This window comes from Echeneis naucrates, chromosome 15 (genome assembly GCF_900963305.1).
Source record: "Echeneis naucrates chromosome 15, fEcheNa1.1, whole genome shotgun sequence".
Classification (NCBI taxonomy): domain Eukaryota; kingdom Metazoa; phylum Chordata; class Actinopteri; order Carangiformes; family Echeneidae; genus Echeneis; species Echeneis naucrates.
The window spans coordinates 10,419,470-10,434,769 of NC_042525.1; the positions used below are offsets into that span (position 1 = coordinate 10,419,470).

Sequence of the window (15,300 nt, forward strand, 5' to 3'; positions counted from 1 at the left end):
CTGTCATGTTGCCTTGCTGTAAAGTGACATTGTCCTAATAGATTAACTGAAGGCCTTTGCTAGATATAATGATCTCACCCACAAACGTTTTTCATCAGGAAAGAGCATAGAAATGTCACACATGTCATTGTGGTTAGGCCCGAAGCCCTGAGATCATGTAATTTGTTTTGACGATATCTTGTTGCCATGAATCCCAACCCAGCGTGAGTAATGGTTAGATGGGGACTTTCTGTTCCAGGTGAAGATGTGCTTAACTGTCTGACTCAACCCGTTCAGGTCTTCATCATTGCACCAACAACTCAATTAAGGATGTGCCAAAAAGAACAGCGTCCCTCCACTTAATTTGTTGGAGTCGTTTCTTAAAGTTACCAGAATAAAAGTGTACGTTAAGACATGGGGGAATCCAATATCAGCCACGTGGATGCAGCTCATACTGAGATGCAGGAGAGTCTCCCTGCAGGGACGTTGGATCACCATATGGACCACTATGATATGGACTATGGTATCCCTCCAGATGAGATCCCAGACACCACGCAGGGCCAGGCATTCTTTGTGGCCACTATTGTTATCGGTGTGGTCCTGGTCTGCATCATGCTTGTCTGTGGTTTGGGAAACTTCATATTTATCGCCACGCTAACGCGCTACAAAAAGCTCCGCAATCTCACCAACCTGCTCATTGCTAACCTGGCCATCTCAGACTTCATTGTGGCAGTGGTGTGCTGCCCGTTCCTGGTGGACTACTATGTGGTGAAGCAGCTTTCCTGGAATCATGGAATGGTGCTGTGTGCATCCATCAACTATCTCCAGACTGTGTCACTCTACGTTTCCACAAATGCACTGCTCGCCATCGCAGTCGACAGGTGAGTCTGTTTGGTTTTCAATGTTTTGTTTTTTTTTTTTTTTATTAGTGTCAGTGTTTACCTGTGAATGTGAACATGAACTCCATTCAATTAGTCATTGTTTCTTATAAAAATCTCCCAAGAGAGATTTGACTTTATAAATCTTCTTCACAAAAAAGTGTACTATGACACAGCTGTAAATGCTGCATTTGTGATGTGGAGTCAGAGATTTTTCTTCATGCACAACTTCTCAAAATAAAAGGTTTGTGCTTGTGCACAAACTAGTGTGAATAGTACGGCAAATTCAAAAACATGCCCTGATCTTTTTTTTATTGTTCATCACATCAAAAAGAGGAAACATTCCCTCAGTTATGTTTAACATGCAACTGGAAGAATTACCTCTCACAGTGAACTGATTCAGCCCGTGGCTGAAGCAGATTTCAAACAGCAGTTACATATGTTGTTTCCATGATGAAAGTCATCCAATGGAATATTCAATTTGACTGGGATTTAGCTAACACTTGACATTGAAGTCCGTATGAATAAAGGGCAAAATCAGCATATTTCAAAAAGAGCACTCATAGTATATCCAACACCTCCATCCATTGCAAGACTCACTCACCACTTTTATTTAAGTTTTAGTGAACTCAAACTGCCTGTTCCTACCACTGAGTGGATGGTTAGAGGTCCTCGGTCACAACCTTGGCAAAGCACCAAACAATAATAGAAATGTAGAATAGAATTCCTTTTTTGTAAACTATGAAGCAAAATTCAAAATCAACTCCTTTTGGAAGAAATAAATCAAAACAGCAGACACAACAGCAGTTCAATAAATAAATAAACTGTGGCGACAAGCAGCAGTAAGAAGTAAATAAGTCCTGCAAGTGCACGAGCGCATACGAGTTCAGGTGTGCGATGGACAGAAGATTTGTATAATCTCGTAGAATCGGTTCCAGGGTGCAGACTAAACTTCTTCGGTGTAAGGAAGTGTAGACAGCGTTGTGCTTTTCTCACAATGGCAGAGCTGTTGCTGGTCCAGAGATTTGTGTCTCAAGAAATCTGAAGTCCACGACCTTTTCTTGATGCGAACCTGGGCACGATCCTGCCTTTTCCTCCAGAGGTTAATCCCTACCTCCCTAGTTTTGGCGGAGGAGCCGTCTTATGCATGTATTCATCCATCCATCCATTCATCCCAGAATACGGCCAAACTGTCCCACTAGTGCAAGTAAAAGCCATACTGTAACGTGGTTTGCACAGGTGAGCCTGGATCATTAGCGTTTATATCAGAGACAGATCACCTCCAGGATTATTCGGGAATATGATGAACTGTTGGTTGGATGGATGGATGGATTGATGGATGAATGTTGACAGGATTAATTTTCCCTGCCATGATAAATGCTTCGGTGAACATATCAGCTATGCTGTTGCTAAGTCGAGTCGCTAAGGCCTAACATCATACTGCAACCGAAACCTAAAGGAGAGGGAATACTAAAATTACATTTACATTACATTTGTAACTTTATTGTGTACAGATAGGATCCGGGGGGTCTTTATATGGGACACAGGCACAATCGATGTTCAATGTCCGAATCGTATTCAGTTAATTAGAGTGTGGAAGTGACAGAACAGGCTCACATCCTCACCGGGCTTTTACCACACAGGACCTTTGGACATGTCACAGGAGGAAAAAGCACAGGTGTAAATAAGATTAATGATGGCTGGGCTTCCTTTTCCTTCCGTGGGACATTTGGGAGGAGCAGTGTCATTTTGTTTTCATCCAACAACAAATCATACAGTCTCCTGTGAAAAAGGCTTACTTTCACAAATACTGAAAAAAGCCAGTAAAAGCAACACAAGGAAGCCCGGAGGCTCTGTTACAATGCTTCTGAGAGAGGTACAGGTAACGATCACAGCGTATAACGCTTCCTCTCTGTGTGCATGACTACACACAACACCCACAGACTCACAAAGAAGTATAGTTCAGACTTTAGATGTCTCGTCAGGACTGTTGTATTGATTTGTGGCCAAAACATAACATTGAGGGTGGATAATGTGTTCAGCGTACCAAAGTAATTGTTAAGAATTATAGTTCCATCAATAATCTTTGAGACATTATGTTCGCTCTTTAGCTTGTTATTGCTGACAAAAAGCAACAGCTTACTGACTACAGCAGACCACCATGTGATCATTTACTACTTTGTGGATATTGCTCAATATGTTTAAATGCTTCTACTGTGTGAAAAGAAAACTGGGAAATGGAAATGAGTTCGGCAACGAGATGGAGAGGAAAAGGAATATATATAAAGTCATTAAGTTGAATATTTACTCATTAAAAAAACATTTCAAAATGTACCAAACAGTATTAAATTTATAGGATAAATTACAAGCTAATTGTATCAGACACATAATGCAAACAGACAGCTTTATTCATTGGTATCTATAATTCCTCTTTACTAATTCTCACTACAGTTCTCTCGCTCTCACTGTGTGTGCATAAATATATAGAAAGAGAGAGGAGAATAAGCAGTTGAAATTAAAGTAGTAGACATTTTTACTCTTTGGAGAGCAAATGATATGCAAAACCTGAATAATCAAAAATGGTTTTTATGCGCGCATGCATTTACATGACCTGCAAATAAATTCAGCAATTCGGTGCCGTCTACTCCATTTATAGAAGGATTACAGATCTGAATGAGCATAAATCACCTCCAACTATTATGAAAAATTCAGTTCACTGAATAATAGATCGTGGTGTAATGAACTTTAAACTTCCATGAGTGACCAAGAGCCATTTGCCAAATCTATGGAGTTTCATCGTCTTATGTCCTGTAATATCTGTTTTCTTTCAGGTACATGGCCATAGTCCATCCTCTCAGGCCTCGTATGAAATATCAGACCGCCTACTGCCTGATAACAGGAGTCTGGATTGTTCCTATTCTGATATCAGTCCCCTCAGCCTACTTTGCCTCAGAGACCATGTACCCTCAGAGTGGCACCTCTCCCACCATCCACAAAGTCTTCTGTGCCCAGATCTGGCCAGTGGACCAGCAGGCCTACTATCAGTCCTACTTTTTGTTTGTTTTTGCTGTGGAGTTCGTCATGCCTGTAATCGTCATGGCGTTGTGCTACACACGGATCTCCCGCGAGCTCTGGTTCAAGAATGTCCCGGGTTTCCAGACCGAGCAAATTAGGAAGAGGCTACGCTGCCGCCGCAAGACAGTGATAGTCCTGATTGGGATCTTGGCAGCCTACATTCTTTGCTGGGCACCGTATTACGGCTTCACCATCCTGCGGGACTTCCATCCAACGCTCATCTCCCGCCAGAAGAACTCATTGGTGGCCTTCTACATCATCGAGTGCATTGCCATGAGCAACAGCATGATCAATACTTTGTGTTTTGTCAGCGTCAAGAACAACACCGTTAAGCACTTGAAGAAGATTGTACTGCTGCGGTGGAGGTCAACATACGCCCCCAGTAAGACTGTGGATGAGATGGATATGAGGACCACCTCCATGCCTGTAACGGAGGAAATTGAATGCATTCACCTGAGGTGCAAAGAAGAGAGTCTGTAATCTAACAGTCAATAATAAAAAATAACATAACCAACAGGAATGACTTTCCCATGGTGCATTTCTTTGATGTCTAAATGTCATTTTGGAGAGATTGCAGGCATCACAAAGCAGAGGGAAGGATGAAGTCCTTAGTTAACACAGCTCCAATTTCCTTGGTCTTGTATTTGGGGTATTACGGTGTGAGAGTGTAATGTGCGTACTGTGAGCATACAGCGTATTGTGAAATGTTAAAGCACACTGCATATGCACGATATATTGGTGACTTAAAAATGATCTGATCCGTGTTGGCTACCTACTGTACATAAGGTTAATGTTCGTAAAGTTGGTAAAATTGGTTTTCAGTAACATTAAAAACACTTGATACTTAAGAAGTCCTTGCACTGGTGAGAGCTGTTGTATTTATAAATTTGTGCAATTGTTCTATCATTGTTTTATTGCCTCTAAAAAATATATCATTTTCTAAAGAGTACCTGCAAGGCCCCTTTGAGGACCAGAAAAGACATAATCTTAATGTTTTTTTCAATGTCTCAAAAAAAGTCTTCTAAAGAACTGCATTGTTTGCATGCTTGCTTTGTCGATTAATGCATATTATGTGTGTTTTATGGTAATAAAAAAAAAGAGATCCAGCAAACAAACTTGCTTTTATTTATTAAACTAGATATATCTGCTTTATTGTCATATACCTTAAATGCTGAAATGCCTCTTCCCAGTCAACCTCACTGCTTCCCTTAATAATAAAAAAATTAAATAACTAACTGTAAATAACTGCATTGCTTTACTGTAACAGCAGGGCAATACAAAACTCAAGAGCCAGTGTTCAAAAGTCCGACCCTCTGGGGTGTCACAGTCTGCACCTGTGTCTCCATTCGCCTGCCTAGCCACACCCCCTCGCCTGGTCACACACCTGTAGCCCATCCCCTGCAATCAACGCCAGCTCCACGCGCACTCCTTACCAGCGTTTTTCCTGCCTGATTTCCTGCTACCGACACCGCCTGTTTCCTGACTCAGCTGTTTTGTCTGCCTGCTGGGAAATCATCCTCCGCCTCTGTGGACTGCATCTGGGCTCATACCACACCCGTTACATGGGGTTAAAAAGTGAGGAGGTAAGTTTTTGTTTTTTAATGAGTTTATGATCCTTAGCGTGAATGTTTGACAGGATGCACTCTTTCCATACACGTTAATGAGGACTGGTGTGGAAAAAATGCAGTTTTGGATGCACCTCACAAAGACCAGTCTCTGCTCTGCTTTCTTAACAAGTGACCAGGAAGGAGAGTCGGTGACGTGAATGCCGAGGAATTTAAACACATCCCAAATAGTTTACATAGTACAGTCTTTAGTAAGTCATCTTCATTAATATTACTTTGAGAGTTCTCTGATTTGGAAAATTGACTAACAGATTTATATTGAACAATTCTGAAAAATGTGTTGTAAGGTTAAAATTGGTTTCGCTGAATGAAGATGAAAACTTGAATTCAGATCAGTAAAACAGTTTGCAAACATTTGGTACCTTTGCAAAAATCTGACTTTGAGTACTTAAGCACGATGTTGAGTGCTGTTGAAGCCACCGCAGTGCGTAAGCTTGTCTTCGTCTGTCATGGTTAAGAGGGTTATTAGAATCTGCATTTTGGGATAAAAGTAAAGAGGCTTTTGTTTTTTAATCAAAGACCACAACAACTTTTTCAGAGATATTCGAGCTCTTCAAGCAACAGCTGACCTCCCCTTTTATGTGACAAGACATGATGTATATTGATGGTGGGAGTATTTACTGACTGCTGAGGCATTTAGTTTCTCCTCACGGCAAGATTCAGTGGTTTGAAGGATGAGGGCAGTTCTCTTACGATCACTAAGCACACATGTTGGACAGACACCAGGGATTGGTTTAAAAAGAATTCCATCTGAGCCGTTCATCAGGTGCACACAGGGTGAAAAGGCACGATATATAATGCAGAAACCACTTATCTATCGAGGAAATCAAACAGCCCGGAGGGGTGAGTGGAAACAGAGCAGTGACTCTCAATCGCTTTACCCATTTTCACAGCGTTTGGCACCTTACTGGAGTAACACAGACCGTTCTCACATGACAGCCATGTGACCTTCACGATCTTCAATTCCCTCCAAAGTAATTACTTTATTTATTTTTTTTGTACAAAAATTGTTATACACAAAGGCAATTTAAAAATTCTGGCCTTTTAAAATGCGATGAACAAAAAGAAAACTCTTATTGCGTGAAGAGCTTTCATTTCTTACGATAACAAAATTCCTATGCACTCATAAACCTGTTGTTTTATATATCTATGTATTCCAAAAGAGTTTTACGCCGTCTAATGCAAGAGCAAATTCTGTTCACATCAGAGAGACATAGGTTGAAATCACTAACACAGTGCGACAGAGGATGGTAATGTTTCCCACAGTTAATAACTATGCCTCCATAGCTTTTAATATATTTCTAGATGTTAAGACCATCAAAAGGAACGTCAGGTCTCTTCAATCTGTCACCTGAAGTTCAAGCTGCGAATGGAATACCTTTCCCTCTGAATCAGACTGTATTAGATGTCGCTCTATGCTCTTTGAGCCTGTCTCCATTGAACACTGGAGAAAGACTCGTGGATGGGAAGTCTCACTGGATGACATCCAATAACGCTTTTTGAGGTGCTGCCTTAATGACTTTCATGGCTTTGAAGTTCGAAAAGTGGGAAAGTACTGAAAGACGGACTAAAATGCTGGAAGTCTGGGTCCATTCAAAGTATAAATTCAAACTACAGGACAGTGCCAAGCGTGTAGCAGTACAGTGTATTGGTAGTACCAGGTGGAGAGCAGTGAAGGGAAGCAGAACCTCAGTTCACTTTAAACTCTCCACCTCTGGCCGCTGAGGTGGTTAACCGTGGGCATGATTGGATCACCGTAATGGAACGCATCCTGAGCAGCTGCCTGCTTATAATTATCTTATAGAAACCGGCAGCAGCAAATCTGAAAGGCCACTCACTTTTTGACTTGTATTCAAAATTCAACAAGCTCCTAACCATTAGCATTTCATATATTGACCCGTTTTTTTTTTTTTTGTTTGTTTTTTTTTCCTCCCTCTTTCCTCTTTCCCATCCTGTGGTTTATGTGTGCCTCTCTGATTGTAGGACATGAAGCTTAGTGCTTCGCCCAATCAGGCCATTACGTTCTTGTTTAATATTTCGACAGCTTAAAACGACTATCACTTTTTATGCAAATTTTCTTCCAGGTTGTTGTTTGATGCTGGGAAATGTTTACTTTGCCACCATCTAGGCCCTTGTTTATTGTTCCCATTAGTCTCTGAGCTCTGGCCCCTGGGGATGAAATGTCAACGCGGGGTGCCACAACACTTTCAAGTATATATATTTTCTGGCTTCATACGCCTCAGTCTTTCAACATTAGGCTCCAGTGAGCTCTTCCTCAGTGAGTCGCAAGTCTTTATGTCTCCTTTTCCTGTCAAGATCGTTCTTCTCTACTCCAAAGGCAAATATTGGGCTCTTCATCACAGGCATTAATGATTTCCAATGTTGTCTGAAGGCCATTATTATTTTTCAGGCAAGGAGGAATAATAACTGTTCATTACTAGTTTGAACTGAAAACTTATCAAAGAAGTGTAGAACTAGACAGACTCATTGATATAAATGTACTTATCAATCTACTTCAAATATGCCGGTAAGCAAGACAGAAATGTTTCAATATAAAAGATGGCATCAATTTTTGCAATTTTTCCTCCCTTCAAATAAAAGTTCACCCATTTTTTTTTATATATATATATATGAAAAAAGATGGTTTCTGTGGAATATTTGACTATTCCAAGTCCTCTATAATCGTGGATGAAATTACATGAGCTTTCTCATGTTGATCAATGACTACAATAAAACGGTCCCAGTGGGAATGGTTATATAACAGTTAATCATTGAAAGCCTCATCTCTTTGGTGAGAAGAGAAACGCTTCCTGTTCTCAGCACCTGAGGGTTGAGATTTTTTCTGATTAGGGATGCATGTTAACAGTATCCACACTGTGAACAAGAGTCATCTATCGTTGTTAGGCTGAATCACCTAATGAAAAGTTCAGAATGAATAACTTGTTTAGCTATTGGGGAATAATGAAGAAATAAGTCAGCGTTGGAGATGGACGATGGCTCATTCCGATCCAACTCACACGTTAATCCTGCAAACAACAGGAAGCTAGTCTGAATTTCTCAGATATAAAAATTATTATTTTTTTGTCATTATATGAATCTTTTTTTTTTGTTGTTGTTGTTGTTGTTGTTGGACTGCACCAGTACGTGCAGCCATATAAATGAGAATGCCCATGACTGAGAGATAGTATAACAGCTGCACAATCTGCACAATCAATCTGCCAGACGGGTGCTGGAGTTTCACCACTGGCTGTTACCAAACAAACAAGAAGGATTGGCATTGTTGTGCCTTTGATGCATGATTGAACAACTTCTCCGAATCCTTTAGGGAGTTTTCAAAAAGGCTATTTAGCTATTTCCCATACAATAGAAGGAAAATTCCTTGTATTGGAGCTCAGACTTTCCCTCCACAGACACCCCTGAATGAACTTTTCTTTGGTCAATACTTCGTTGAGGGTTTGTTGACTGCTGGTGAAGACATAGTATTTTATACTAGAAATTAAAACTGTGTTGCTAAAAACGGCTATAGAACAGCTATAGAAATTTGATTGCATTGAGTTAGTATAAATGTGAGCATCTCCAGTTGGAAATCCACAATCTGAAACCAGCTGAAAAATGACACGCAAATATACTTTTGGTTTTGACCAAGTCTTGATTTAAAAAAAAAAAAAAAAAAGGAAAGTAAAAATATATGCCAATTTACAACATTTTTAGTGCCCTTAATGGGCCTTGCAGAATAAATGTGACATAATTTCCACAAGCTCCAGCCATGACCCATAAGTTGCTTTTAACAGGCTGACTCATCCCCTTTTGACATCCTTAAGCCAGTTACTCATTTTCTGTCTCAGCACACTCAAACTACTGTCTCGACAGTAATTATCAGTGTTGATGTGCTAAAGAGAAGCGTGTGTTTCTGGATAAGTCCACAACATTATGAAAATGAGTTTTTGTTGATAATTCAGTGCATGTAAAAGGGACCACCGTGCCGTTTCCAGTCTGACCCCTGTTTGTGTCTCTCTTTCTTTCTGCTCAGTTCCTCTGAGTCTGACCAGCCATCAGGAGCAGATCCAGCCTGTTGACTCTATCCAGAAATGGAGCTATACCTGCCCTGAGCAAAAAGATATACTGGTGTTTCTCCAAATGTGCTGAGCTTGAACTTCACAGGACTTTATTTTGAGACTTCTGTTTGGTTTAGAAAAAGCTTTCCTTAAATGGCTGACTGTCAACAGAAGTGTATCCAGAAGGTTGAGTCTGTCCAGGAAGCTCTTTTTGACTTTGACAAGAAGTTGCTCTTCTTTTTCTCTTATTAAATGTAGTACATACTACACACTGAATTCCTTAAATGGGAATTCAATTTATACACATCCACGTTTAATAGTATCTATTGGTAGAAGTCTCTTTTGTCAATATTATTTCCATAAAACAACTTTTCTCTTAAAGTCAGGGGTGAAAGGTGGCTCTAAAGCTCGTTGCCTACGTGCTTGCAGAAGGTGACAACAGCAATATTGAACCAGAATGTCTGGGATAAAAAGGATAAAAAGAAAAAGTCAAAACACATCAACCTGAACGTGCTGTGTTTCTAAACACTCAGTGTGTCTCCACGGCTCAGTACTCCATCATTTTGCTTTTTTCCTTTACGTTGCTTTTGAGCAGCTGAGCAAACTTAAAAATGGTAACTCGTCGTGCTAAGCTATGAGCTAACCCTCTCCTGGCTTTACCTACCAACCAGATATGAGGGCACCACTGATGTTCTGAAGATGCTCTTCTGTTTGACCAACAGCCTTCAGGCAGATCATCTGGTGGGCAGGTCTTGCCTGGAGCTCGCATGTTCAGCTACAAATGATTCGAATGTAACAAACCAGCACTGTTAAGGACATCTCCCGTGGTAGCGGTTGCATACTTTCCCACCTCACGCGGCCAACGGACCTCCAGAGACAGCAAATCATTGGTTGGTCGTGAATAATGATTCTGATTTCAGGCTCTGTTTGTGCTCACCGGAGAGCAATTTGATCAATACTGTTCCTTTCACAGCTTAAATGAATAACTGGCCATCTCTCCACTGACCCTTGTTATACACAGTTGCAGGTGTCTCTAAACAGGATGGTGTGAACTGAGAGAAGAACAATCCTATCATTCATTGTCTTAAAATTGATTGAATTTTTTTATTTTTTTTGGTTACATAACAGAAACAGTAGATTCTGCTCCTGTTTCTAAAGTGTGTATTTGCATATCAACATGAGAAATTTTTTATATGCAACACTTTTTTGTCAATCTTCAGTCATAAAAGGGACATGATTCCCAGAGCTGAGCTTAAAGGGCGCAACAACAGTAAGATCTGCTCAGCATAGTTATGTTACCTCGAGGTTAATTACTATTTCAGTTCTTGCCTTTGACAATGTTGATTAATTGGTAATCTGTCTTCAGAAAATTGACCTTTCAAAATACTACACTGGTGTAACAATACAGAATCAAGGGTAAAAAAAATGTAATAATAATCCAGCACTTGTATTTTCAATATGTATGAAACTGTTCCAGAAGATAATCGAGTGTGCAGCACATTCATGTCATTCTAGTGTTCGAAACGTCTCATCCTGTTAAGCAAAATGTTTTCTGATTTCCTCCCCACCAGGCACTGAACAGGAAACAGCACAGGAGCTGTTAGTGTTCATGGCTCTGCTGCGGCCGCTGCTCTGCAACATCAGAAAAGAGGCAAGTTGACCACGTAGCCTTCCATCAATAGCACTGTTTGAATACAATGCACTGTCATTAAAAACCTCCAACTGATTAGGTCTGAGGTCACATTTTAGACATGAGGACAGTGCAGTGATACGGAACATGGATTACTTTACTTTAAACAAAGACTTGTTGTTTGTTACTTTTTTTTTTTTATTATTATTTTTTTATTGCTGTCATCGATATTCTGCTTGTGCCAATATTACAGAGCTTCCCTTTGCTCAAACAAAGCCACATATACAGACAATAACAGAATACGTCCTTTTATAAATTCAACCGAAACAATCATACCACTGTTATTTCAGATGTTATTTCAATTAGTGTTTTTCTCGTGCTGTGGCAAACCCCTGTTGCGTTCCCTGTTGCTCTGTCTCACTAGTCATTTATTGTGACCTGAGCAGCTGCAGCATAAATCCAATCAACCTCTTTGGTGCCATGGAAGGGCTCTCAGAGTAATAGAAAATTAAGTGTTCTCTTTTGCTGGCTTTGGAAATAGCTTCTCCTCCTCAGGGACAGCAGGAGAAAAAAACAAACAAACAAACAAGGAGAAAAAGGAAAAGTCTTCTGTACGTAACTTGAAAAGGGAAGTGCTTTCTAAGAGAAAAATAAATAAATAAAATACTGCTCAGTGTCATCAACAAACAAGTGCTTCATTATAATTTCACTCAATACAGAATATTGGTGCAGAAGTCAGTTTTCACATTGTTTGTGTAGATATACAAATCTGTTTGAATGTTTGATTTGGTAGTTTTAGCTCTTTATTTGTTTTTCTTGACTTCCCGTTTTTTGAGCTTTTTATTACGCATCAGCTGCAATCACTGTTTTACTTCCTGCCATAGGTTTTATTTCCCACGACCAACGCGAACGTGTGCATTTTCTCTGTTCTCTGTTGTCATTGTGACTTTGACTGTTTTTGCTCCCATGGTGCTTTTCTTTGTGAGGACGATGAGACATAGCCAGGCAATATTTGCTCCATCTATTTGTTTACTTGAACTGTGTAAGACAACGTGTCAGCTGTGAATAGCGAGCAGCATAAATATATTGTCATATATCCAGTGCAACAACGCTGAACCTGTTGCACCTCACATTAGAGTTAATTCCTTTTTCGCACACATCAGTTAACAGTTCTTTCTTAATGTAATTATTCTGTCATTTCTTTTGCAGGCAGCTTGTGCTACATGAATGCAAATAGCACCCTTTGAAAAAGATTGCTTCATTCATGTACAGGTATGTCTTGAAACATTTGGAGGGGCTATTGTTGCAAATGATGCATTTCTCTGTAAATCCATGTGTGTGTGAATGTGATTAGGCCTGAAAAAGGAAACAAGGAAAATGTGGAGCTTAAAATTAAACGGAAAATAATGCAACTTCAGAAAAGAGAAGCCCTGGTGTCTTTCTAGGACGGATCCAGTGTCATGCACAAAGCTAATATGAGCTCTGATTTTCTAGCACACACCATATAACCCTGTCCCCAAACAAACGGCATCTCTTACTATATGAATCTGAACCCACAAGTTATTCCACAAGTCTCTCTCAAAATCTACAGCAGCGACGAAGGCCACTTCTCATGCTTTGACGACGGTGGTGGAGAATGAAAGTTGTCTCCATCTTTCAGAGGCACTTAATCGTGCAGCTTTCCACCATGAAAGAGTGAGTATGAGGCTCACACACACATGCATAGATATTGGTACATGGATTCTTTACCCTCTGCAACTGCACAGTCGCACGCAGATTCCCTGATCCCACCTCCCCCTCAGCTTGCAGAGGGCCTTGGAGCTAATATTTGAAGAGTGTAAGGCACACTGCGATGTGAAAGACGAAGCTGTTTCAGAATGTGAGGATAGTGAAGAAATATAATCTCAGTAATAATTTCTGATCAGAAAGTGAATTTGAAGATGAATCACAAGGAGCTGGAGGATCTCAAACCAGAAATATTTGTCCAAGAATGACCAGGTTGAATGGTTTTCATCTTCAATGAGATGAATGGTACAGCATGATTTATGACACCTGAGGATTTATTATATTCACTTTTTTACATGTATAACAACTTAATAATGAAAAGGGAATATTGTTATACATGATCTAGTAGAACTTAATCACAAACATCAATCCCATAAGTCATCTATATTGTTTGAAATTAGGATGAAGCTCATATGTTCATGAGTTAGTTAGTAAAGTTTTGTCTGTAATGTTCATAAAATCCAAATGATGTCTCGGGTCAACTTGACCCATGGGATTCCAAAAGTTCCCAAAAGTGAAGAAAATTGAATTTTATTGAATTTTCATACTTTCATCAAGTGCACACTAAAGAACATTGTGTTCTTTTGAACAATTGGATTCAATAGATGCTCATCTATTGTGGTTTCAGTTGTTGGACTCTGGTCCATGTTTGCGCTGAAACAGCAGCTCACAGCTTCCTCCATCTGAGCTGACAGGACGATTTGGGATCCTCCTCCAGAATTGGTTTTTAGACACACTGCTTGAAAAATTGTCTGTTGTGCCTGTGAATCTTAAATCTGTCGTCACTTATTTATTAGAAAAGCCAGATGGTGGTAGATGGTGACCATTCTGGCATTGATTTTTTTTTTTCTTTTTTTTTTTTTCTCCTAGAATCGTGGACAGCACATCTCTGCTTGCATTTGACCACCAAAGGCTCAAAAACTATTGTTGCATAACGTGTTTGTTTGTTTAAGGATATCAAATTCATATCGCAAATAATTTATACATGTTGTTTCTTCCGACATAGGCCCAGTTCCAAAAATATTCTGATTGTTTTTTTTTATTGAATGATCACATTTCCCAATGTTTTCATTGATTAGCATTCTTCAAACTCTGACAGTACATAGGAGAGATTGAACCACAGGGTGCAAGGAACATTTATTCAAGCTCAAGTAGTTTTATTAGTCTAACCTACTTTTTGCCATGTTTTTCAATTTCTGTCAATTGACCATCAGTCACTGAGAACAAGATCCCTCTTTGATAAGACCCACAGCGACAGTCTCAGGTTGATAAACAGTGCCCTCCTGTGTTTAAACAGTAAAATACCCACATAAAGACAACCACAGTAGTCTCTTTGGATGCTAACAATTGAAATGTCACATTTATTGACTGACTCCTCAAGCTTTCAAAATATTGACTCTTAAAAGTGAACACACTGGGAGATTATGTCAACCCCTCTACAAAAAATCTATAATTAAACCACATAAACATCAATTATCATTGACATAATACAACATTGGCATTATTATTGACTATGACTATGACTATTATAGTCTTAGAATCAAAGATTACTTGTCTGTCCTATGAACTGCAAAATAGCTGATTGAACAAGTGAGTTGCTGGTGACAGTTCCCAACTTATTTTATTGATGAACTTAATTATTTGACTTATAGATCTCATTGCAATCTTGTGATGAAAGAACTGATGCCCAAGCCAAACCTATGAATTTAATTCTCACTTTTGCTTTATCTTGATTTCAGTGATCATTACTTTAAAAGTTACTAATGCGCACACAGTGTGGCTCATATATTTTCTCACACATCGAGGCCTGGAAGCCACAGAATGGCAATGAACCAACGAGCAGTGGGGACAAAACATAACTCACACCCTTCAAAGTCAGGAACTGCATGTGCTTGTGTGATAGCTCAAAGTCTGTCAAACGTTTGAAAGACAAGCGAACGCGGAGGATACCAGAAAAACCACACTGAAACAGTTATCCTCGCTGCTTTATATGTTCAGACAGTTGTAGGACACAACAGCTGTGACATAGCGCTGCACAACTGGATCATATCTGTATTTGAAAGTGTTCACGGATCAACTCTCTCAGGAAATGGCTTATGCAAAAAGAGTAACATTAGTCTCCTTATCTTGTAAGCTGGCGAGCAAACCCCAGCACACAGCTTGCAATGAAATGTGCCTTCACAGTTGTATAACAAAAGAAAGTTAGATAGTAAGAAGATTTTGTCGAACTTGGCTTGTTCATGGTATTTCAGTCGCTGCTTGTTGGCTGTGCA

The 15,300-nt window shown here is 39.7% G+C and overlaps 1 protein-coding gene across 1 annotated transcript; it reads left to right on the forward strand.

Annotated features, from left to right (window-relative positions):
• Positions 1–393: 393 nt before the first annotated feature.
• prokr1b (prokineticin receptor 1b) lies at positions 394–4,412 on the forward strand. The gene is made up of 2 exons (XM_029521811.1): positions 394–860; positions 3,689–4,412. Exons 1-2 carry the CDS (start codon positions 394–396, stop codon positions 4,410–4,412), a joined length of 1,191 nt encoding a protein of 396 aa, XP_029377671.1.
• The last annotated feature ends 10,888 nt before the right edge of the window (positions 4,413–15,300 follow it).